This window comes from Dermacentor silvarum, chromosome 11 (assembly GCF_013339745.2).
Source record: "Dermacentor silvarum isolate Dsil-2018 chromosome 11, BIME_Dsil_1.4, whole genome shotgun sequence".
NCBI lineage: Eukaryota > Metazoa > Arthropoda > Arachnida > Ixodida > Ixodidae > Dermacentor > Dermacentor silvarum.
In genome coordinates, this window is record NC_051164.1 from 116865344 (window position 1) to 116890087 (window position 24744).

The 24744-nt window shown below is 46.7% G+C and overlaps 1 protein-coding gene and 1 long non-coding RNA gene across 5 annotated transcripts in view; one reads left to right on the plus strand and one right to left on the minus strand.

Annotated features, from left to right (window-relative positions):
• The window catches only part of LOC119433707 (mediator of RNA polymerase II transcription subunit 8-like), a 28855-nt gene extending 21378 nt beyond the window's left edge, over positions 1 to 7477 (plus strand). Inside the window, exons 5-7 of the mRNA XM_037700962.2 lie at positions 1006 to 1090; positions 4114 to 4272; positions 7354 to 7477. Of these exons, the coding sequence (XP_037556890.1) occupies positions 1006 to 1090; positions 4114 to 4272; positions 7354 to 7433 (324 nt within the window). The 3' untranslated portion in view covers positions 7434 to 7477. The remainder of the gene's footprint in view (positions 1 to 1005; positions 1091 to 4113; positions 4273 to 7353) is intronic.
• Positions 7041 to 24744, minus strand: part of LOC119433709 (uncharacterized) — a 119450-nt gene continuing 101746 nt past the window's right edge. For all 4 annotated transcript variants that reach the window (XR_005188431.2, XR_007464492.1, XR_007464493.1 and 1 more), the window contains one exon: positions 7041 to 7507. This is a non-coding gene — a long non-coding RNA (uncharacterized LOC119433709). The remainder of the gene's footprint in view (positions 7508 to 24744) is intronic.

A 24744-nucleotide genomic window follows, 5' to 3' on the forward strand; every position in this document is an offset into this window, starting at 1 on the left:
GCCGTACACGTCCCACAGCAAGGTGGCAAAATTTGAGCACATTCAATACTGTAGAAAATTAGTATATATATATTTTTTATATTGCGGTTAAACGGAAAGCCTTTCAATGCTTTCTCAGCTCGACTACCGGGTGCGTGAGGTATTTGAGGTCATAATGACGACTTCAGGAAGGGCATCGATATTTCAGACAAGATTCATTATACTCGTTCCAAATGTTTTTCAGTGTTTGTGTTGCTGCTTTTTCATAAGACTGTTGGATAAAACCACCTCACATGAGAGAATGTCATTTCTTGTTTCTACAGGCATGGCAATGCATGTATGCCATAGCTGCCTGCTCATTCAACATCAGTTGCTGTTGTATCCACATTTAACCTAGTGTATTGCAGCATTAAAGGGACACCAAAGAGAAAAATGGTTTTAGCTTTGTTAGTAAATTACCCTTTTACAGTGTGAAAAACGCCGCTGTTACTTCAAGAAGACGCTTGGTACACCAGAAAAGAAGTAAGAACTAAAGACTGGTGGCGATGCTGCCTTGATATTTCCACACCAGCTCGTCGTGACGTCTTAGATTTTGATGCCGTCTGCTCGGACCTAGCTAATTATTTATTGGTAAAAATAGACTACATCATATTCTATAATACCCAGACTAATCTTGGGAAGTTTCAATAGCTTTTACTTAACCACAATGGCCGAAATGTGGAAAAATGCTTTGCAATCTGTGACATCACACTGACATACCAGTGCTTGGGGTTTTGGTGCAAAATTTAGAAATTAAACTTTGATGATTATTTCCTCTTCTAATAATGAACCTATTACCATAAAATCAATGAAGGTAGAGTTCTCGAAGAATTCATTATCAATATACAATGATTCATTGTTTCTCTTTAGTATCCTTTTAAAGCATCATTGTCTGTTGAAGTCAGTTCGGGGCCTTTGAAAAGTTTGCAGCCAACTTTCTCACAGCTGTCATGTCCAACACTGACATGCGCATCCTCTCCTTGACAGAAACAAATAGCTTCACTCAACAAAATTGTGAACACTATAGAGACGCTACTGAAGACTACACGTGAAGACTGGGAAAGCACATCAGGTGAGGGCCTCACCTGCCTTCTGCTGCCTCTTCCATTCGCCGTTTTTGCCATGTGGTGCCCACTTGTATGAGCCGGCCACTGGCCGCTGCTTAAATTGTGTGTTCTGCGCAGGATGACCCGTGAAGTTGTGCTGCTTTTAAACGGGCGCACCTTGTGTATGCACCTTATGTGTACTTTGTCTAAAACTCCACACGTCTCGCGAACAGTCTCCCAAGAATGTGAAAAGCAGGAATTTAGTGATCCCATGCCCAGAGCCACTTAGTGAAAGGATCAAGTGGCATCCATTTCTTGTGGAGTGCATGTATTGGACCGGGACACCTTTCATGTTCTTGACGATTCTCTTTCTGATAACAAATGGCTGCAGGTAGTATGCTTCACCATATTACATGATTATGATGTGGTGAAAGTTACTAAATCAAATCCAGCATTATGGAGTGCTATAAGCCCCTAGCTGCACAATTCCTCCATATTTTGAAATGCACCTTGCTCCATGGCATGTACTGCCCTTCATATTCAATGTCTTGACAGCATCTGCCAGAACATGGCTGTTTCGTCAATATGAATATTTTCGATGACACGAGAAGTGATCGCAGTCTTGTTAGGAGAAGCGCACTTGCAGGGGCACAGCACAGTGGCAGCTTTGTGGCAGTGAACAGGAGTTAGATATATGCATAGTACAGTGGCCATACTTTAACATGGGATTTCCAAGGGGAACTTACAACTGTTCGACATAGACAATAATTCAATGTACCCGGGTTCAGTATATCTGCTTTCGACTGTACCATCTGTATCGAGCATGGGGCTGCTGTGCTGTGGGCTGGGTTCAAAGCCCATCATTGGAGAATTTTTTTTTTGTTTTTTTGAGTGACATACATTGCACTGCGCTTCCGCACATGTGGTTCCTCTTTTCACCCGCCGCCACGCTTCTTTCTTCCTTGCCCGCACCTCTCCCATGCCTTTACAAGTGTGTGTTCCCTCTCTGAAACATTGGAATTCAGCTTTCGTAGTGACCCCCTGCTGAGCCTACTTGCCAAGAAACTCACCCAAGGACTCATAGCAAAGGAGGGGAGATGTGTAGGCAAAAAAAAGTTTCTCTTTTAAAAAATTGCAAGCATACAACTGGTTCAAGTAGCCCAATCAGATCTGGTATCTTAATGCATACATTAATTTGTAGATTGTGTGCCATGTGTTATCTATCAACATTTTCTTTCCTGCAATGCTTTGTACATGGGCCAAACTTGCCAAAGAATCAGTGAGTGCCCATGCAAATACAGCACTCTGTTTAAACATTTTCAGTCACCCTGGAACGTACATGCGCATTGCGCTAGATGTGGTTGTTCACTTTTGCTGAACAGGCTGAAGTGTTGGCGCACAAAAATAACAGAAGGAAGCAGGAGATAATCGAAGCTTTCAGCATGCACGAGCATCACTTTCAGCATGCACCTCTGTCAGCACTCCTCCAATGCTGAGTGAGCAGACAATAACATTGCACAAACTAGACAAATCCAGGAAGCAGCACTGATTGTGAAGGAGCTTGTGTGTTTCCCATCTTCTTTCTTTTTGTTTGCTCTTAGTTTATTACTTGCTTTTGTGGACATAAATCTCACATATTTTGCCTTCTAAACTTGAATGAACAGTTCTTAGTTTGCCTGTCATCCTGTGTGTGTGTGATTGCGTGTGTGTGTGTGTGTGTGTTTTTTTTTTTTTTTTTAGACATTCACAGTGCAACTCACATTCATGAGTGTTTTAATGTTTGAAATGCCAAACTCTAATCCTCCATAAAACCCGCCGTGGTTGCTCAGTAGCTATGGTGTTGGGCTGCTGAGCACGAGGTCGCGGGATCGAATCCCGGCCACGGCGGCCGCATTTCGATGGGGGCGAAATGCGAAAACACCCGTGTACTTAGATTTAGGTGCATGTTAAAGAACCCCAGGTGGTCTAAATTTCCGGAGTCCCCCACTACGGCGTGCCTCATAATCAGATCGTGGTTTTGGCACGTAAAACCCCATAATTTAATTTTTTTTAGTCCTCCATGAAGCGTGCGCGAAGTGGTGCACCTCATCGCATCTGCCATTTCACTGTCACATAGAGCATTTCAATAAACTGACACAGAAATTCACATAAAACTGCATGTTGTGCCACACTAATGTGAAACTTTGATGCAAATATATTGGAGTATGCAAGATTGCTGTGATTGAATGCACCGTGCCTACAGGTAGAAAAAAAATATATGTAAAACATTTTTATGGTGTTTTCTGTGAAAGCAGTGCAAGGTTAGACACTCCAAATAGTAAGCTCTCAGTTGCACACGAAAAAAGTAGGCGCCATAAAAGCCAATTATCCCTGAGCTGGGATCAGATAGTCCCATGCATTTTACAGCTGACCGACTCATGGTGGCCAGTGTTTGTCTTGAACCTCATAGGGATGCTGTCAACAGGACTAACAACTATGGCAAGAATGCCTGGTTGCTTCCACTATGTACTTTCACCGTCAAACAGGGTCTGTGCAAAACCAGGTTCTTATCCACAGTCAGGAAGTTGTAGTCCCTACAAGTATGTGCAACGAACACATTGCTTTGTTGGCTGCAGCACAAACTTCATGCAAATTCAGCTTTGCTGAAGAAAATGTTTGGCTTCAACAGTACATGAAAGGCGCTGCTTTTATCAGCTTGCAGCCTATTTTGTCACTGGGCACAGAAATCTCAAAAAGGATGCCTTTGTTATTGTCTGCTTTTTGTTTTGAATTTTGTATGTTAAGTAATTTTCATTTGCACAGTGTGCTTTCTATAATTCATTTTGCACTGAACTCTTGACCATGCAGGGACCTCTTTGAGTTGCAATAACTGGCAGTAAGAATGACGTTGCAGGGCCATTTTAACATAACATTTGAGGACAGTGAGACACAGCTGAAGAAAGGGAAATTTTCAACAATCCATGAACTGCAATTTGAGAAGCCTGTGTCATTTGCTGGTACTCGCCTTGTGGTGGGCTCAATCCCAGCTCCATGCCTGACTAATGTCCAGGTCAGCGGAGTGCCTTGGCCCAGACGTCTTCGCCAGCGGACACCAACGCCCTGATCAGTGCCCTGAGCACTGGCAAGGGCCTGCGGCCCAGCCTTGGCTCCCCCAAGAGCCAGTCCCCATTGCCCACAGCCCAAGCCAGAGGAGCCAAGGCCTTTTCCAGTGAGCAGCATTTCCCTGTGCTAGAAAGATTCAGAAAAGGCAATTGGTGCCACCAGGCAGCTAGCATCATATCCACAGCTGCAGGGTCTTTTCAGCCACGAGAATGTCTGCGACGAGAATGCCTGGTCATTCTGGAAATCTCCTCACGCATTTCCTTCCCTCTTTGCTAATCAGTCCTTCCCACAGGTCGCATTCAGATGGACGGCAGAGACATTGGTGTGGCACACTGCCTTGAAACACCACACACCCTATCTACATGCTGTCATGTTATCTTTGACATTCAGTACTCAGAACGTAAAAGTTTGTGTTGTGAATGCAAAAGTTGGCTACCTTGTGTTGCCAATACAGCCTCCCTGCAAAGACATCGCACTTAAACTTGCACTGTGTGTTGTGCATGTGCGACATGCTGGATAGTGGGCAGAGAACACTTAATTTATCCCCTTCCATGTCACGCTATTATCCCGTATACTGACCAAGAATGGACATATTTTTTTATTGCCAAATTTTTTACGAAAAGCAATGCAAACAATGTTTTAAGTGGTTATTTATTCAATATTGCAACCATTATTACAAAACAGAAGCGTAACAGCACTATATCATATACCGCGCGATACTCTCTCTGACTCAAAGATGACTTGAGTGCATGCATAGAGAATCTCAGTGTCTTCTTCACTCGAACAACAGTAGCTTCATCTTCGTAATCACTCGATTCATCGTTGAAATCAGCCAACGAAGCTCAAACTGCTGGCAGCACCATGTTCAAAAACCATATTTTCCAACTTGTTTTACTTCGTCTGGCAGAATAAATTCACTCCTTCTTGCACTACCCATGAATTATGTGCTGCCATCTATCAGAAGCATTAAAATAGCACCGAGATAAAACCAGCTCATCCACGGCATTGCTAGAAAATGAAAAGTACCATCAACGAGTGTAGCTCTTTCTTTGCCCTTTTTATGAAAAGCGTGGGGACGAACCCAGGTCGTCCAAGGCATGGAGGGGGTTAATGGCAATATCGCACTTCAGGTGCCGCTTCTGTGGTTTTCCCCTTCCCCTCCCATTAAATAAAGCCTGGCATCTTAAATTTACTGGTGTAATCAATTAAAGAGAACTGCATTCAGGGTGGGCATTAAATTTTTTTTTAATGCTGGAGGAACAACTTATCATTGTTGTCAACAAATAATCAACACTAAATTATAATGTGCATTCCAAATGTACTAGTAGGCATTGTCCAAGTAACCTTTTCTTTTTTTTCTCACAGGTAAACTGAAGGTTTAGCTGTTTCAAATGCACCAAACAGACATTGTAATTATTTAACCTTAAGGGCTTTAAAACACTGCAGAATCAGATTTTCACTGTGGTGTGAATGCATTGCATCTGGTTTCAATGTATACTGAGTGCCTGTCTAGCAAGTATTAGCATGAAGAAATAATTAAAAGTTTAACATAGTCGGCTTGTCTAAGCAAATCGTAATTGCCACGTCTGTTGCAATAGATGTCACTGTGACGTCGTGTCATTGCACAAAATGTGATTCCATTTAACCATGGTGTCAAGATGTACTAATATCAAGGTACGCAATGGGTGCGTGGTGTTCAGAACAGTTTCACGAGCCATTTATGCTCGGGTCTCTTCTCCAAGATGCATGGTGGCTAGCTCGATCTAGTGACTGCTGCGTAGCTCTATGGCGAGGATAAGGATTGACGCCTTCACTAAAATGTTACCGAGTGGAGAAACGGAGAAAGAAACTGCTTGGCAGTGTATTTACAAGAGCGGGCTCGCCAGGGACCAAGGTGGAAAATGGCTCGCGTCAATGCCAAGCTCCTCCTCATTTTCCTTGCCTCTTCAGCATCTGCGTATCGTAATAATACGTTGGGCATCTGGTTTTCTGCGACTACTGCAGGGTGACTCAGTGACTGGATATGAGCCACGTCATGCTATGCTGTGGCTCATTACTTAATCAGTGCATTATGCACGCTCTTGAAATTGCCACACTGTCCTCGCTTAGCAATGCATTACTGCTACTAGTGCCACAGTAGCACACACTGACGCAAGCGGCTACGGCATCAGCAGCTACGTTCTGATCCGGGCGGAATGCGAGAATGCTTTTTTGCTTTTTGCGCATGTTAAAAAACCACAGGTGGTCAGAATTAATTCAGAGCCCGCCGCTACCATGTCTCTGGTAGTGCGTGTGTTGCATTAGGTGTTTACCCACAGCATTGGTGCTTATTGCACGACAGCTCTGAAGAATCTGGCCTAAACTTAGTTCTAGTGCTAAAGTCTGTCATGCTGTCCAGAAGTGGCATTAATTGTTACATACTTTGTAAGCACACTAGGCCTAATCCTGGAAAACAACTACAAAAAAAATTTAATTTTAGGGTTTTACATGCCAAAGCCACAATACAATTATGAGGCACTGCATAGTGGGAGACGCAGAATTAATTTTGACGAACTGGGGTTCTTTAACGTGCACTTTAACCCAAGTAACATTTCGCCCCCATCAAAACGTGGCTGGACATCAAACTTGCAATCTCATGCTTAGCAGTGCAATGCCATAGCCGCTAAGCCATCACAGTGGGTTGGGAAACATTTAAAAAAGTTCAAGTGTACTCACCTGAGAATAAAAAAGGTAAAGTTAGATGCCAGGCGTTGCAGAGTTCTTGCTGCAACCAGATTTTCACTTAGTTGATATACAAACCATTTGGGCAGATTTTTGGTAATGTTGACAATATGAATCATGCAATGTGTGTTTCTCAAACTAATTGTTGATTTGTTTTTCTCAGCTCCATTTGCTATGGTGCACTGTGCTTTTGTGTAGTATTTTGTTGTGTGTATGCACTGTGGAGGCAAGCAATAGAAGGTGTAATTTTTAGCCTGGGTTACCTATGACACATCTGTTTCCAGGCAGCAAAACTGGAAAGAGTTCAACAAGTATTATAACAAATTACTTCATAATTTATTGGCTACTAAGGCATGACCCATTCTTAATGCCAGGAGGCTAGGTTCACAAGCACGTTTTTGCTGTGTGCATGTCTGTCAGTGTCCGTCGGGCACATTATCTGAACAGTTTTCTTTCTTTGTGCCAGTGCACCCAGCCGGGAAAATGCCAAGTGCCATCAAGACTAATATCAAGTCCGCTGGTGCCTCTCATCCCTATGGCCGATGATCAATAAAGCCACCCTCCCCTCTTCTCCTGGGTGTAACAAGAAACCTCAGTGATCTTCTTTTCACTCGTGGAACCTGCATTGATAAACAGGGTGACAAACTATTAAATTAGACCACTATCATTCACTAGCATCCTGTGTAAAATCCTTGAGCACACCTTATTTTCACCTCATGCCAACTTCCTAGAATCTGACCGGTCTTTCAGTCCTTCACATCACAGTTTCTGCAAGTCATACTCATGTGAATCACAGCTAATATTGTTCACTTACAAACTCGATGTAACTCTAGATCACATTTTTTTAGACTTTTCGAGAGCTTTTGACAAGGTGTGCTGCAAACTTCTGCTGCACAAACTTAGTTTCCTAATTTAAATTGAGTGCGGTCTTATTCTGCTCCCAGTTTGTGTCTGCTAACAACAATAATTCTGAATCCTCTATTCTGCACTCTGGTTTACCACAAGGCTCAACCTGCTGCTTTTCCTTATCTAAGGATAAAAGAAGAGAAAAGAAGAAGATCGCGAGACGCTGGCTGCTGTGTGTTGTTGCTGGTCAGCCATCTCTTCTAAATACATTCTGTCTATACTCCCCACATCCTCGTAACATATTGGTTGCTCAGCCTTTGACGAATCTTCTAAAGAAGAACACACCATTCTCATGGGGCCCGGAGCAGGCTCACGTGTTCGCCGCTATCATCGGATTTGTGACCACCCCTCCCATACTTGCCCACTTTGATCCATCTGTACTGACCGAAGTCCACACTGACGCAAGCGGCTACGGCATCGGCGCTGTTCTCTTCCAGCAGCAGAATGGTACCGAGTGCGTGATAGCTTACGCCAGCCGCCTGCTCTCACCTTCTGAGAGAAATTACTCCATCATCGAGCTGGCTTTAGTTTGTCCTGTCGCCAAGTTCCGGCCATATTGGTATGGCCGCACATTTTCGGTCGATAAAGACCACCATGCCCTCTACTGGCTGTTTTCCCTCCGGGACCCGAGAGGACGGCTTAGTCACTTGGCTTTGCGGCTCCAGGAATTTTATTTTATTGTCATCTACAAGTCTGGATGTCTGCACAAGGACGCTGACTGCCTCTCTCTTCACCCCGTGGATTTTTCTGATCCTGTTGCGCATGATCCGGAGACCTGTGTGATGGCTTTCATTGACATGAGCGACATGCGTGCTGAACAACAACGCGACAAGTCCTTGCAGCCCATCATTGCCGGAGTGCATTCTGGCAGCACCGACGGCACGTGTCGCTTGTTCGTGCTGCACGACGGCATCCTCTACCACCACAATATCAACCCTGAGGGCCCTGAGTTTCTCCTTGTCCTTCCTCGTCATCTGCAATCCGTCGTTCTCGAACAACTTCACAATGCACCGACGGCGGGACACCTTCGAGTTTTGCACACATATGACCGCGTACGACGCCGGTTCTTCTGGCCGGGTCTCTACCGCTCTGTGCGCCGTTATGTCGCAACTTGCAAATTGTGCCAGCACCAGAAGAAACCTCCCACCGTCGGATGACTCCATCCAGTTGAAGTTCCCTCTGAACCTTTTTATCGCCTGCTTCGCCCTTTTCCGACAACAACTATAGGCAATAAGTGGATCGTGTGACGCTAAGCGATAACAAAGGCATTGTCGACTAGTTGCGCAACTGACGTCGCAGATTTTCTCCTCCACGACGTCATCCTCCACCATGGTGCACCTCAGCAGTTACTTATACAGACCGCGGCCGCTTGTTCTTGTCTCCTCCGCTCTTGTGCCGCAGAGCCTAATCTGTCCACCGCTTACCACCCACAAACGAACGGTCCTTACGGAACATCTCAACCGAACACTCACAGCGATGCTGTCAATGCACGTCTCCAATGATCACCACCACTGGGACGCCACGCTGGCCTACGTGACATTCGCGTATAACTCGTCCCGACATGATACTGCAGGATATTCACCCTTTTATCTTTGGTATGGTCGCGACTCCACATTGCCATTTGACACCATCCTACCTTCTGTGCCACGTGTTGCAACTGAGTACATACTGCTTGTGAAGTCATCAATCGCGCTCGCATGGCGCGTCAAGTCGCCCGATCTCTCGTCTATTGGCATCGCAGGATATACAAAAAGAGCGCTACGATCGGCGCCATCGTGATGTTAAGTTTGCCCCAGGTGCTTGGATGCTTCTTTGGTCACCATGTCGTGTCGTGGTCTCTTCCAGAAGCTTCTCTCTCACTGCACAGGGCCTTATGGAGTCCTACGTCAAGTTAACGATGTCAATTACGACATCTCGCCGTTATACTTTGATCCGTCCTTAAGTCCGATGCCTGTTGACATCGTGCATGTTTCGCAGCTGAAGCCATACTTCGCTCGCAGTTCTTCACCTGACATGCGCCGAGACAGTGCTTCAGCACCTGGGGATCCTGTCACGGAAGCATAAAGGGAAAAGAATATCACGAGACGATGGCTGCTGCATATTGTTGCTGGTCAGCCGTCATGCCCACAATAACTCTGTTAGTATGTATATTGTAAATGCATTCTGTCTATACTCCTCACATCCCCGTAACAATATTAATGACCCGGCTTCATGTGTTTCCTCTAACATTCATATACTTGCGTATGATTGTGTTATCTTATAAAAAATAACATGCACCAATATTAACCTTCTTCAGTCAGATCATAATGCTGTTTCTTCTTGGTGCAGAGCTTTAAAGATGGAATAAAATGCGCCAAAAATGAAAATTTATGCAAGTTTCTAGAGCAAATAGCATGCACCGTGTTCCTGTCTGCAACTTACATAATGTCCCATTAGACTTGTTCTTGTGCAAGTATCTCAATGTTCACATAACATCTCATATACATTGAACTACACACATTCAATTTGCTATTAACTATGCTAACCTCATGCTAGGGCACATTCGCCACGGCATTTCCAGGTCTGATCACCTATATCAGTAAAACTATTACTATATAAATCGCTTATCAGTACAATTCTAGAATATGCTTCCTCAATTTGGAATCCGTGTCAAGCTAAAATTTAATACCGGCTTGAAATGTTCCAGAATAAGTCTGTTTGTTTTATACTATCTAATTATGATCATACCACTAGCATCACTCTAATGAAAATCTCACCTCAACCTAACAGCTTTAGCATACGGCTGTAAATTATCCTTTTTAAGCCTTTTTCATAAATTATATACTATCAACCTGATCTACATAAGCAGCCTAATCCTTCCTGCCAGCAACAGTCCATGAACTTGGTCACACATATTCATTCAATTCCTTAATATGCCAGTCACTATTTTTGCATCCCACTGCTGCACACGTCATCAATTCACCACTCCACATTTTGCAGCACGAATTGAGCACAGTGTGTAAGTGAAAACCCAGTTGCATTTCTGACAGCTTAACACACGGAAACAGGGCAGAAGCGATAATGGTTTCGTATCTGTGCGCTTTCGCAGAGGCAACGTGCCGGGCGCTGCCGAAAGCGTCATCTCGTTTCTCGAGAACAAACTGCTCCGCAAAAAGGGGGCCATATGCTCTGGGTACGCGTGAAAGCATGCGAGGATGAGCCAAGAAGAATGGTGGCTCCGTATTGCTGTGTGAGGAAGCTTGGGAAAGTGAGGAGGAGAGCGAGCTCGCGGTAATGTGATCAAGCGCACGCAATGGTTGGGGCGGGAAGAAGTGGGGCCACTGTAGGGTGCAGGTTGGAGAGCGCCTCCTTTTCTGGCGCAGCCGTGGTTGCGTATGGCTGTCAATGCTGCTGAGCGCATACACAGCCTGCGCGCTTTGTTTTGGAAATAATCTATTGCGTGTGCAAGGAGTGGGCATGCCAAAATGGCGTGCCATCATGTGCGCCATCATGTGCGCCATCCTACTGCGCGCTTAGTACTGGAGGTTGCGTGCGTAATCTCGAGTTTCGGAGACGCATTGAAGTGAGAGGCGGGCGAAGAATGGCGAGCGACACTGTCAGCTGCGGGGGCAGAGTGGGCGCGATGCAGAAGCGTCGCTGGCTTCGCCTCGTACCGCTGATGTGAAGATATCGTCAACACTGTCTGAAACTGTATATTTCGTCGCCGACTCAAATTCCACGAAATTAATTTTTTCTCATTCAAATTTGCTTGTTCCGATTGCCCAATAATTCGGAAAATTTTGAGGCCCTTTCCGTGTAAGAAAAATCAATCAGCGGCTGTAATCATTTGAAGCATAACTGTGAGTCGGCCTAGTTGGAACAGATTCATTTTCTTAAAATTTTTGTGCTGGGACAAACAAACAGGGACGAAGAAAAGCGCTCGTCCTTGTGTTTTCTCTTTCTTCGTCCCTGTTTGTTGGTGCAAAAAAATTAAGAAAATGTAATCATTTGCAAGAAGGTCGAATTTCAGTATCACGAAATTTTTATATAACAAAGCAAATTACCATTTTTACTGACTTCGTTATATCGAGGTTTTATTAAGTGTCATTGCATCCTCTGTTCTATCAACTTCCACTTTCAAGCTATTCACATCTTTTTGTCGTCTTGGTATCTATACACTCAATGGACTACAGATAAGGGAAACATTTCATAGACAATAAATTTGATAGTTTGCGCTCTCTCATCCTGTGTGGTGTGTCTGTTTGTGTTACTTACCATGATTAGTGCGACTCAGCGCAGTTTAAAATGAATGAACACCAACTATAGCCCAGTTCATCACCTCACTCATACAGTCTATGCGTCGCCTAGCGCCAGCCTCTAAAGCGTGTGCAGTAAAGTTTTAGGCACCACAATATGTTCTCCCACTATGAATAAGCAGACATAACTTGCAGAATACGTGCTTCACCAGCATATGCTAATTCTATCTTGTCTCCTTGCCACCTGCATGGGTGCTCATGAATGCAAGTTGGGTTTCTCTTGGTAGCTAAAAGTCTGCAGCAGACCAACATATACAGGGTGTTTTTCTTTTAGACTATAAAAAAAAAGAATTAATTGCCTGTGGCAGATTTTAGTCCTTAAACTGGATTACTCAAACTGGCCAACATTACTTGCATAAGAAAACAAAATGCATAATTGACCGAGTAAAAAAAAACAAATCAGAGGACCCCTAAGCACTTCTTATGAGTTGTGAATGCGAAATCATTAATGTCCAATTGAACGCTGCTGAGAAATCCTCCGAGTCTGTGCTCCGAGTTATGAATTCCTCGCGGCGGAAAGGCGACACCGGCTCGAGACGACAAGACGCACAATGGAACGGCTTGTTCGAAAATCACCTGAAATTCCAGAAATATCGACAGCTCTGGTGCCTTTTTCGGCACAAAGCAACACGAAGTGGACCGGCACCCCAGGCCACAATTTGGGATGAGTTGAATGGTTTCTCGACGCTCTACGGCTGCTCTTTCGAAGACGTGTGAAAGGGGTCGCTAACCCTAACCACCGGAGCCTCGCCGGCGGCTGGGCAAGTAGACGCCTGCGGTGTCATGGACGACAAGGCACTCATGGAACCGCGCAATCAGAACGGTGAGGATGAATTCGTTACTATTCCAACCGTGATACGACACACCAAACCCAAGACCGTCATTTTGCAGCTGGGGACTAAAATCAACTTCACACAAGCCATGCCCTACCATGGGAGTGCTGCCATCACGGCAGCAGCTGGGCTTACGACAGCCGAATCTCGGGACGTCACTACCCAAGTCAGACAGCTGTAGAACCTTGTAGTTGCGGAGAGCCGGCGGGAATCTGCAATGCAGAAGCTCGCCGCACTCAAGACATTGCAATTCAGAGGGGCGCGCGTCCCTCGCGCGCTTTCACTCGCACATACAGCATACGGCCCAATGCGAGTTCTTTTTTTTTTTTTCTATTGCCGCACGTGACCATCGAAGAGTGAGCCCTTAACAGCTTCGCTGTAAAAACTATATTGTTGCACAAAAACGTATATTTACAAATATTTACAGGCGAGTAGCACAGGCATAGCAGCAACCAGCCAAGATGGCGAGGAGCAGCCTCTACTTCCTCTTCTTCGGTGCCGGCCTAATGCTGACCTCTGCTTCGGTGCCGGTCTTCTTCTGTCTCGCGGCATTACCCCCCGGCGAAAACACGCGCACCATTCGGGCAGGTCAGAGTGCAGCATCAGCGGACGGGTGATACGGCTTTAGCTGGGTTACATGAACTACGTCAGTCTGGAACGACGCAGATAACATCGGCTGTGCAATCTCATACGTCACGTCGGTAACTTGGCGCAGAACGCGATAAGGACCATGGTAGTGTGGTAGAAGTTTCGCTGAGAGACCAACGTATCGAGTTGGCGACCAGAGGAGCATTAAGGGTCCAGGAGCGTAATATACACCCTTGTGACGGCAATCGTAACGATTCTTCTGTGACACCTGCGACATCTGATATGACGCGCAACGTGCGCCCTTTCGATGGCATCTTGCGCGTACTCCGATGGTTGTTGTGGAGCGGCTGGTGTTGTCGTTACTGTGTTGTCGTTCCTTTGTCCCAAGAGCACGTGTGAGACCCCACATCTCATGGGCTCTTGGGTCAAAGGAACGACAACACAGTAGTGCAAACAATCAAAAGGGCATTTATTGCACCTTTCATACACTAATACACACTAGCCGAATTACTACCAATAGAACATTCACATGGGCGCGCGACAAATCTAGGAAGTCAAACTCACCGCGACCCGATAGCTACCCAGTGAACCACAAATATCCACTGGATGTACCACAAAAGACCAAATATACAAGACATTTAACGACGTACAGTTTACATCTATAGTATGTTCGACTAGTACGTGGCAGTCAAGGGTCATCCAGAGGACGTCGAATGTCCTTATGATTTGGACATCTCTTGCACATTCAAAGCTCTCGTGCATTGATCGTACATTGTGCGTTATGAGTCGATGCACGCACTATGCCGCAGAAATACAAGCAAAATGTCTCTAATTCCTAACAATGGGAAGCTAGGAGAGCAAAAGCATTAAATTGATTATTTTGCAATTTAGCACGACCTTTGCACCGTAAATTGCACGCACTGCTGGAAGTCTAGTAACGTTGCTGCCGGACACCACACGCAAAAGCCAATACTTTCGCCATTTTTTCGCTATGCTTTCGGTCTCGGTTACGTCATTTTCTTTCTCCATACAAAGATGCTTTATTTTTCAGTTATATCTATTAGTACATTGTTGAAAATACGTAACCTTTAACTTGCTGATGTATTACGACAGTTTATAGAGAAAAAAAGAAGCTTGAACTCGCAATAGCTTTGACTTCGCATCGCCACTGATATCAAGTCTTTGTTGGTCTTGATATTGGTCTTTATTCTATGATTCAGCAACACGCGCCTCGATGCAAGTGCGCAGCATTGAGCAATGTTCCGGGCGCGAGCAGCGTGTGCTTTATTTGTGTCTTTTCGACTTTTGTGCGGTTGACCATGGCCCAAGTACGTATATACTAGGCAGAACTGTACAGTTGCGTGCTGAAATTTAGAGCTGTGCTTCTGACTGCTATTTGTGGTACGTTTGTTCGCCTTGTGCTCCGCTTACGGGAATGTTCTGGAGGCAATGTTTTGATGGCTAATTTTCGCACATTTTTGTATCGCTTGGTTTCCAGCGCTCCTCTTCAAGTGTCAGGGATATTTCTCATTTGCACTGCCTATCTCTAAGTCTCTGGCAGCATTATGTTATTGGCACTTTTGTGATCTGAGAAGCTGCCTGACCAAGTTGCCTATCAAGATAAACATTCCATCTCTGGATTCTGCTTGCGTGGAATTTATTTTACCATATATTTTTCAATGCAGCTAGAAAGTACTGGCTTTCTATCTTGAATACGGTGGCTCCAGAAACAGGTGCTGGCAAGCAGGCCATGCACTTTTGGTCATTAATTAGTATGTGATACTACCTCTTACTAATCAGTTTTATTCTTTTTAATTATAATTGTGGCACTGTGCCAACTAGTCATTTTGTGCCTACTCGTTACTTGTGTTTTAATAAAGTTTAATTTTCAAGAATCTGTTTTTGATTACGTTTTTTTTTTTTAATAGATCCGCGTTTAACCTGTTTGTATACAGCGAGAACATGTAATGCATAATTTCATACATGTGCGTGGCTGGGGGCCGATCATTTTTGTAATAAAGCTTTATCAGTTGTATAAATAAACAAGTAACATTGGTATGACAATGTGAGTTTCACTGGTGTGCTTTACCTAGTGCTTACTGAACTCACTATTTTTCATTTATCCATTGCAGGATTTGTAATGATGCATAATGATCAAAATGCAGATTTACGGTTTTCTTAGCACAGTTTTCGCATTTTGATGAGCGCTAGAACTATATATAAAGGTTAACAGTCACTTTAGCGAACACTGAAGAGGATGAAGGCATAAGCCTGCGCACTCACGAAGCATTAATTAAATTATTTGTCATTCGCATGCGTTGTTACTTCTATTGTTTTCTCCTACCAAAGTTGTGGGCTCGAGTGCCCTAATTAACTTCGGCATAATTAACCCCAATGGTTGCGGGCTCTACTCCCACCAAAGGTCGAGGGTTTGAGTGCCTTAATTCTGTCTTAATTAACACCAAAAGTCGTGGGTTCGACTTCCACCAAAGTTCGAGAGTTTGAGTGCCTTAATTAACTCTGCCATAATTAACTTGCCTTAAGTAACTTCGCTCTAATGAACACCCAAGGTAGTGGGTTCGACTCTATCTTCACCATGTCAATTGGAATCCAACTTGGAGATAATTTGGAGATGTGGCCAGTTCGCCCATATCTCCAAGTGGTTTCGACTCCCAACAAAGGCCGTGGGTTAGAGTGCCTCAATTAACTCTATCTTAATGAACTGTACCTTAATTCGCTTCGACCTAATTAACACCAAAGGTCGAAGGTTCAATCTCCAATTTTGGTGCCATTGAATTTTGGTGCTGCGACGCTGGACATCGGATTTTTCGACGATTGAGCCATCTAAGGATTTCACCTTAAGTGTTGCAGTTTATATTTTCACATTCACACGTTTACACGTTAACAAAACATTTCAAGCAAAGTCACCAGCTACATGCCGACAATGGGGTAACTGTGCCATTAGTGTGCCTCAGCAGATGTACCATCGAGGACAAATTAAATGCGACAGTGGAGTGTGTGGCCGAAGCATAACTAAAGGTATACTGTGCATGTCGTCGGCCAGTCGTTGTGCACGTGCGTGGGGATGTAGTTCTCGAGGAAGAGTGCAGCGCTGCTCGCCCTATTGCGATAAATGTCACCCGTATTTTGTCCGAAAGTTGTTTTCTCATCTCTCCTCAGGCAGTGCCATACCCACCTGGCAGTACAGTGCTATGGTGACTACAGGGGCGGATCCAGGTATTTTCTGAGGGGGGGGTCAGCTTTTGTCGATGATGATGATGATGGCTCAGGCGTTGCGCTGCTGAGCACGAGATCGCGGGATCGAATCCCGGCCGCGGCGGCCGCATTTCGATGGAGGCGAAATGCAATAACGCCCGTGGGCTTACGTTGTAGTGCACGTTAAAGAACCCCAGGTGGTCAAAATTAATCCGGAGCCTTCCACTACGGCGTGCCTCATAATCAGAACTGGTTTTGGCACGTAAAACTCCAGAAAGATGAAGAAGCCCTATAGCGAAGCCAGGTATCGGTTTCTCCGAGCTTATAGGAAAATGACATTACCCAATACAGCCATGTGCTTGGCGGCTGTGCCTGATAATACAGGGTGTTCAAAACTAAGCTTGATGCTTTTCTTAAAATTAGGCACTGGGAGGCACTCGAAGACCACCTGTGCAATTAAGTTATGCGGCCAGGGGGGCACAAAGTGAGATGATAATTATCGCTGTGAGCAGCCCAATTAACTAAAATTGAACAATTATTTATTGTCGACTGCAGTAAGTGGGTATGTTTGTATTGAAAACTTAGAGGCAGTCGTGTTTCTACACAGTATCAGTCGGAAGAATTGTTCTAGCGTGTTCGTGCTTCGAGATATCCGACTCCAAATTTCCATTGTACTGCGCAGAGTTATCGACTCGACGCGAGAGCGGTTTATGCTTTGCGTTGCTGTGGAAGGGAGTCATTTTGAACATTTTTAGGGCATTGACATCTTGATGGGTGAAGTGTTGTCATGAAATTTGTGCATGACAACAACAAATTTAAAGCGGCAGTATGAAATATTCGTTAGCATAGCTAAAAAGTTTTCTGCTGTTCATGGTGCCGTTGTTACTCTTGATTTCAATAAAACTTACAATACTTGGAAATCAGCAGTCACTTTATTTGCGTAGCCCAGGCAAGGACCATGCCCGGTCGTCTAGTCACCATTACGCACGCGCACTGCCCTCCGGCTTCTCTGCGCGCGCCATTATCTCGGCATGGCAGCTGCCGCCATCTTTACAGGCTGCGCGGTCGCGTGTTACGACAGCGGTTACGGGTTCTTCGATTTTTTTTTCATTTCGCCAGCCGTGAGGGGAAGGGGGACAGTTATTATCTTTGCCAATGCCTCCGCCGCGTTGTCAGAGTAAACGCCGCACCCAACATCCGCGTCACATCAGGGAGGAGCTTTGCGCCGATCCTCACTCTCTTGCATGCGTAATCATGTGAACGACAATTAAAATTTGTAGTTGGATATCTCGGAGCATAGACACGCTATGCTCGCGGACAACTTTCGGTGGCAATGAAGGGAAAGCTACGGGCGCGTGGATGCTGCACATGTGTTACCGCGCCAAGTAGTCCGGCAGCGTTTGACAGTGCTTTTGGTTGCTCGGAACAGACGCTGAATCGACGCAACTTCCACGTGCGACGATTTCGCGTTTGCCCAGACGCGGAAGGGAAAAGCCGCAAAATGAGTAAACTTTTACACTCAGTGGTGTGTTCTGTCTTATTTAACTGTTACTAATAAGCTGTTTATGTTTACTCTTTGCCAACATAAACCAACGTGGATTAAAACGCGGGACTCTTTTCAGAAGCACCCTCACTTGTGAGCGCTTTGCCTCCGTAGCTTTCCCTTCATTGCCACAGAAAGTTGTCCGCGAGTAAAGAAGGATTCTTCGAAGTGAAACTGTGTAGAAACACGACTGCCTCTAACTTTTGAATACAAACATACACACTTACTGTAGTCAATAAAAAGTTAATTATTCAATTTTAGTCAATTCGGCTGCTGACTAGCGATAATTATCATCTCACTTTGTGTCCCCCTGGCCACATAACTTATTTGCGCAGGTGGCTTTCACGTGCCTCCCAGTGCCTCATTTTAAGAAAACCATAAAGCTTAATTTTGAACACCCGGTATATCTAGCCTGTATTGTTTCTTAAAATAAAATTTGGGATGATCTGTCGCAGGTTCGTTATAAACGTGTAAGCACGGGTCTATCTTTGGAGTTCTGTTGGGACACCTTGATTTCCTTAAGAAGATTCCTTGTGTTCGGCTGAGACACCTTCGTTTGCTTTGGAGCAACGCTCCGCTCCAACGCGGCAACCACTGCGCTGGTTGTTTACGATATGCGAATCACCGCGTATGAAGACTCACGACGGCACCTACAGGAAGAACGATGTGGCGTAGTAGCCGTGAGCGCGAGCCAGCTAGCGTCTTGATATTTTGTTTCCCACGCGACGTCATCCTTTTACACAAGGCGCGCATCTGCTCCCGTTTCTCTAACCACGCGACGCCATCCTATGCCCGCGCAATTCCTTTCTCTATACCCGCGCGCTGGCGTTGGCCGCTGACGTCATGCTCCCCCATTTCGTAGCCGCTGCTCGAGGTTTCGCCCCGCTCCGCGAGCACGGCCACTCAGATAAACGGATCTGGCGGCTTTGAGCCTCCTATGCTTAATGTAGGACAATACAGCTGCCAAATTACAATGAAAAACTTGTAGCATACGAACGGTATTGTGCTCGTACTGGATATTGTCAACGTGTAACTGTGATCACAATTGGTGCTACTGTTAAAAAAAAATCGCCTATGCGTAGTCCTTAGTTTAGCTGTTAGTTGTTATTATTTATATATGAACACTTCAGCGAGAGAGATCTTTCATTGAGCAGGTTGGTCGCGGAACCGATGACAGCCAATGAGGCAACCGTTGACACCCCAATGGGGAACTAAGTTGATCAGGCGCGAAGGCGCTCGCGCGGACATCGGCATGCTTGGCAAAAGGGACGTCCCCTCGTTCATTTGACGCCACCGACGGTACGAGTAAGGCACGGCCGGCGCCAGGAGGTCCAAGGTGTGCATGAGAAAAAATAACTACGGCAATCTCGCGACACCACACCCCTACGGAATACAACTAAGCTTGTGAGCGAGCTAGCTTTACTTCTACATGGCTGATACCACTGGTACTCGCGAAAAATACTTTTGAAGAATGCTGGTGGCCATATTTTTTGCGACAGGGCCATCCCCCTGTCAGCGCGGGGGCGATGCAGAAATCTGAGGGGGGGGGGGGGTCAGGACATCCGGACATCCCCCCTGGATCCGCGCCTGGGTGACTAGCACCATCGCTACATCTGTAGCGTGATATAGCTGGCATGCACCCAGCTTGCTAACGTGCATTGCTTTGCTTTTGTTACCACCATCAAAGCTGCCAGTGTCTAATCATAATTTGAATAGTACGAAAAATGTATTGCATTGGATGCGCAACAACAGTGCTAGCCACCGATAGGAATCACAGATAATCACAGATAGGAATGGCACTGCAATGGCGGGGTGAGAATACAAGCTTCCAACAGAATACAGGTGACGTAATACGCACTAGAACAAGCAGCCCCGCACTCCGCATCGAAACCACATGCATGTGTACAATCATCACTGGCCGACGCCACACACTGTGCTTTTAGTTACGTTTTGGCCACACACTCTGCTGTTTGCATTTCATTTGTATTCAATAGTACATCTACTGTGGCACTCGCATGTATACAGCTCATTATAGCGTCAGCAGGAAAGATCCACTAGATGTTCTATGGACCTGCTGCGTCCCCAAGAAGAACATCTATTAAAGGTTACTATGTCCAGCTGCGACATCCTTTCAACGTTAGAGCAACGTGATCTGGATGGGACTTAGATTATCCATGGTACGTATTTGTAACATTGTTTGGAGAAATATAGATATCTATAGGATGTGTGCAATGTCTCAAACATGATGTTCTGTGGACATCTATATGGTACATTAATGGTTCACTGGGGAGCGAATATGTTGACTCCATGCTGTGACACCATCGCCTAGTCGTTCACGTGTACGGTCACGCGAACGGTGGCGCGTTCGAACGATCCGTGTTCGTCCATACCGGTGTCCTGCTCTTAGCGTCGCGAGACGGTCCCGCGAAGCGTTCGTGCGTGTTGGTCGCCGATCCCAAGCCAAAGAGGAAGCGCCTTTGACCTTTTTCTCCCAAGTCACTCCGCCGTTCGGTGGCGTTAGCATCGCGACACTCGCGCCATCTCTCGCAATGCGCCGCAACCACCACGACCGCCGCCGGCACTTAGCCACGCGGTGAAGCCGGATTACAGAAGACGCGTGAGGGTCGCGCATCCCCACATCCCCCCAACCTTAAATCACTACACATACTCCGGCGAAACATGTCACGCGGTCAATCAACGCGCGCGTCGCGAACAAAAGTTAGTACATGCGACAGTGGCCGCGCCGAGGAAATGTCCACACGTTATCCACAACATGCGAGCCGACATTGTCTCTGGGGTTCACCGCTGGCGTCCGTTGGTCACAGCACCACCTCTGCAGATTCGATGGCACGACTCCAGCCGGACTCCGGAAACGGCGACGCAGAAGTCGGCAAGAGCAAGCGTCGCTCGCGCCGACGCGCCCTGCTGACGAGAGCCGCAGTAGCCGTTGGTGACTGCCGGCTCTTTTCCCAGCCGCCGAGCGTTGCAAGCCGGACATAGGCGGCCGCCGAAGTCGCTGCGCCGAACTGGCCACAGGCATATCTCCATTGCCAGCAGTGGCTCATTCGTAGGCCGGGGCAGCAGCGCAGACGATGTACACGTGACAGCAAACCAGGGGCGACTCCGCTCACGCTGCGTGCACTCAACGCACTCGACAAACACTAAAGTAGAGCAAGGGAGAGGAATTCGGCACACGCATCGCCCACGTGGTACGATGTTCATTCAATTCGGCTAGCAAAATTTTGGGCGGCTATTCAGATGCTAAGTTCACGTGAACAAAGCTCGCTTTCTTGAATCGAACGAGTAATTTCAATTCGTGCGAGGCGAACTAATGAGGGGAGCAATGTGCGACACCTCAACACCACGGTCCACCAGCTAGGTTGTGTCCCTCAACGTGCGACACGCGGCTTTGTAAAGCCTTAGGCCTAATGCGTCGCTACCCTGACAACAACCGGTATCAAAAACAAAACAAAAAAAAATCACCCAAAATGGGCACAACCGGCAGCCGCGAGGAGACGTTAGCTCTGTGAGGTGGTCCTACCCCGCTCGGTGCACACAGCATCCGAGTTGACGGCGCCCACCGTCCCAGACGGTGTCGGAGCGCCCGGTGCCAGGCCGCAATGCCAGTCAGCCCGTAGCGGCACCCGTGGCCCGCGGCCACCCGGCTCCCTGAGCCGCGACTTCCGAAGTTAAAGAAATAGAAGAAGCTAATTACATAATAAATTCGAACCACCCACGAGGCTTCCGTACTCACTTGCTTCAGGCTTGCCAATGCCCCGCGGGCGCTAGGCCTCGCTCTCCCAGGATGCAGACCACGTGGCTCTCGTACCGACGAGTGTACAACAAAACACTCGCGAAAAGGCTTAGCATGTTGAAAAGTTCAAACACGCTACAGCAACCGTCGCCTCACTCAAGAAAGCACGCCGCCGACACTGGCGAACAAAGTCCACGCTAGGACTACGCTTCGGTTGAAACAAAGGTTGTCTCGAACCGAGCAAAACTTTATCATCCGATGCCCCAAGAGCCCCACGTTGGGCGCCAGATGTGGGGTCTCACACGTGCTCTTGGGACAAAGGAACGACAACACATAGTGCAAACAATCAAAGGGGAATTTATTGCACCTTTCATACACTAATACACACTATCCGAATTACTACCAATAGAACATTCACATGGGCGCGCGACAAATCAAGGAACCCGATAGCGAGCGAATATGTTCATCCCATGCTGTGACACCATCGCCTCGTCGTTCACGTGTACGGTCACGCGAACGGTGGCGCGTTCGAATGATCCGTGTTCGTCCATACCGGTGTCCTGCTCTTAGCCTCGCGAGAGCGGGCCGGCGCACGCGCGAAGCGTTCGTGCGTGTTGGTCGCCGATCCCAAGCCAAAGAGGAAGCGCCTTTGACCTTTTTCTCCCAAGTCACTCCGCCGTTCGGTGGCGTTAGCATCGCGACACTCGCGCCATCTCTCGCAATGCGCCGCAACCACCACGACCGCCGCCGGCACTTAGCCACGCGGTGAAGCCGGATTACAGAAGACGCGTGAGAGTCGCGCATCCCCACATCGTGTGAGACCCCGTAACGTTGGTGCGAGTGTCGACGTCAGGCGTGTCAATCGGTGGAGAGCGCGACGATGTTGTACGGGAGTAGCCGTCAGGACGAGGGTTCCGGGTGCTCCAGCCAGTCGGTGACGTCTGACGGCTCCAGCAGTGTCGCGCAATATGCCCAACTCGAGAGCACACGAAACAAATTGGACGATCATCCGGCGTTCTCCACTCAGCGGGATTGCGGTATCGCGAGTAAAAGGGCTGGTTCCGTGGCGCGACTGGTGGAACTGGTGCTGTGACTGGTGCGACTGGTGGCACGCGAACAGTGCAGACAGAGGAGAGTCCCAAATTCGGGACCTCCTGTCAAACCACAGCTTGAATCAATGAAACCACAGGCTGGTTGGCAGCCGAGACATCGGGCACGAGAGGGGCTGGTGACATTGCTTCTAGTTCACGACGAACGATCCGTGTCAAAGTGTTCGAAACCGGCGATTGTAATGTAGGTAGTGGTTCCTCGCATGATGACGATGCGGCAGTATTGGGGAGCCTGGTGAATTGCTGGGCGATACGGTGGGTTTCGGCTTGTTCGAATCGCCGACACTCTCGTCACAATAGCATCCACGGTGGCGCAGTTCCTGAATACTAAGAGGTTGAATACATCATCAGCGATTGCTTTGAGTATGTGCCCGATCTTCTCCGCTTCGGACATGTTACCGTCAACTTTACGGTAAACCGCTAGAATATCCTGAATATACGAAATATATTATTCAGTAGATGAGTGGGCACGAGAGCCAAGTCCTTTTTAGCGGCTAGTTGACGACCCAAGGGCTTGCCGAACAGGTCATTCAGTTTTTCTTTGCAAACGTCCCAGATGGTCAGATCGTGTTCATGCGTCTCGTACCAGACGCGCGCGGTTCATTTCAGATAAAATATCACATTTGCCAGCATAAGCGTATCATCCCATCTGTTCTGTTTGCTGACACGCTCATACCATGCAATCCAATCCTCGACGTCCACGTTATCTGTGCGACAGAAGGTGCCCGGATCTTGCAGAAGCGATAAGATGACAAACGGTGGGGACGGCTGCTGCACGGTAGGTTCCGGCGCGGTGCGTGCTTCAGGGGCCATCACCGAGGGAACGACGCGGCGACCACTTCGGAGTTCTGTGCTTGGGTGATATGGGGATGAACAGGCAGCGTACCCAGCATCTCCACCAGAAAATGTTGAACAAAAATGTATATTTACAAATATTTACAGGCTAGTAGCACAGGCGTAGCAGCAACCAGCCAAGATGGCGAGGAGCAACATCTACTTCCCCTTCTTCGGTGCCGGCCTAATGCTGACCTCTGCTTCGGTGCCGGTCTTCTTCTTCTGTCTCACGGCAATATGTCTGTTTTCAACAAAAGACTTCCCTCCACTTTCCTCCATAAACTTCCCTTTCACTGTGTGTGTGAACACACAGATCACATTTTGAGCACTCACTCTTTTTCTTATAGCATGCAGATCAATCTTTTATTTGTGACTAGACGGGGCGGCGAATATTCACTCTTAGTGTCTGCTGAAAATGTCGACGAAAATTCATTGAGAGAACCAGCAGAGCTAGCACAATGAAATTTGGTGGAGGTGTTGGCTACTTCAGCAATGATGTGCGAGCAGATAAAGGTTGGGGGGGGGGGGGCGGTAGGTAAATTGCAGGAAACTGATAAATTTTTGTTATTGAACTTCCAAGCTTTATGGAACATTTCAAAGCTATAAAGATGAAACTTGGTAAGAAGAAAGCACATTTTCAGAGAAACAGGCTGAAAAAATTTCATAACTGCAATTGCTTTGAGGTCGTCATAGGAAATGATCAAATTTGTGCTGATTGGAGCTCTTATCAATGCCTGCCACAGAACTACAGTCCTTGCCATTTGAAAATTGCAAGCTGT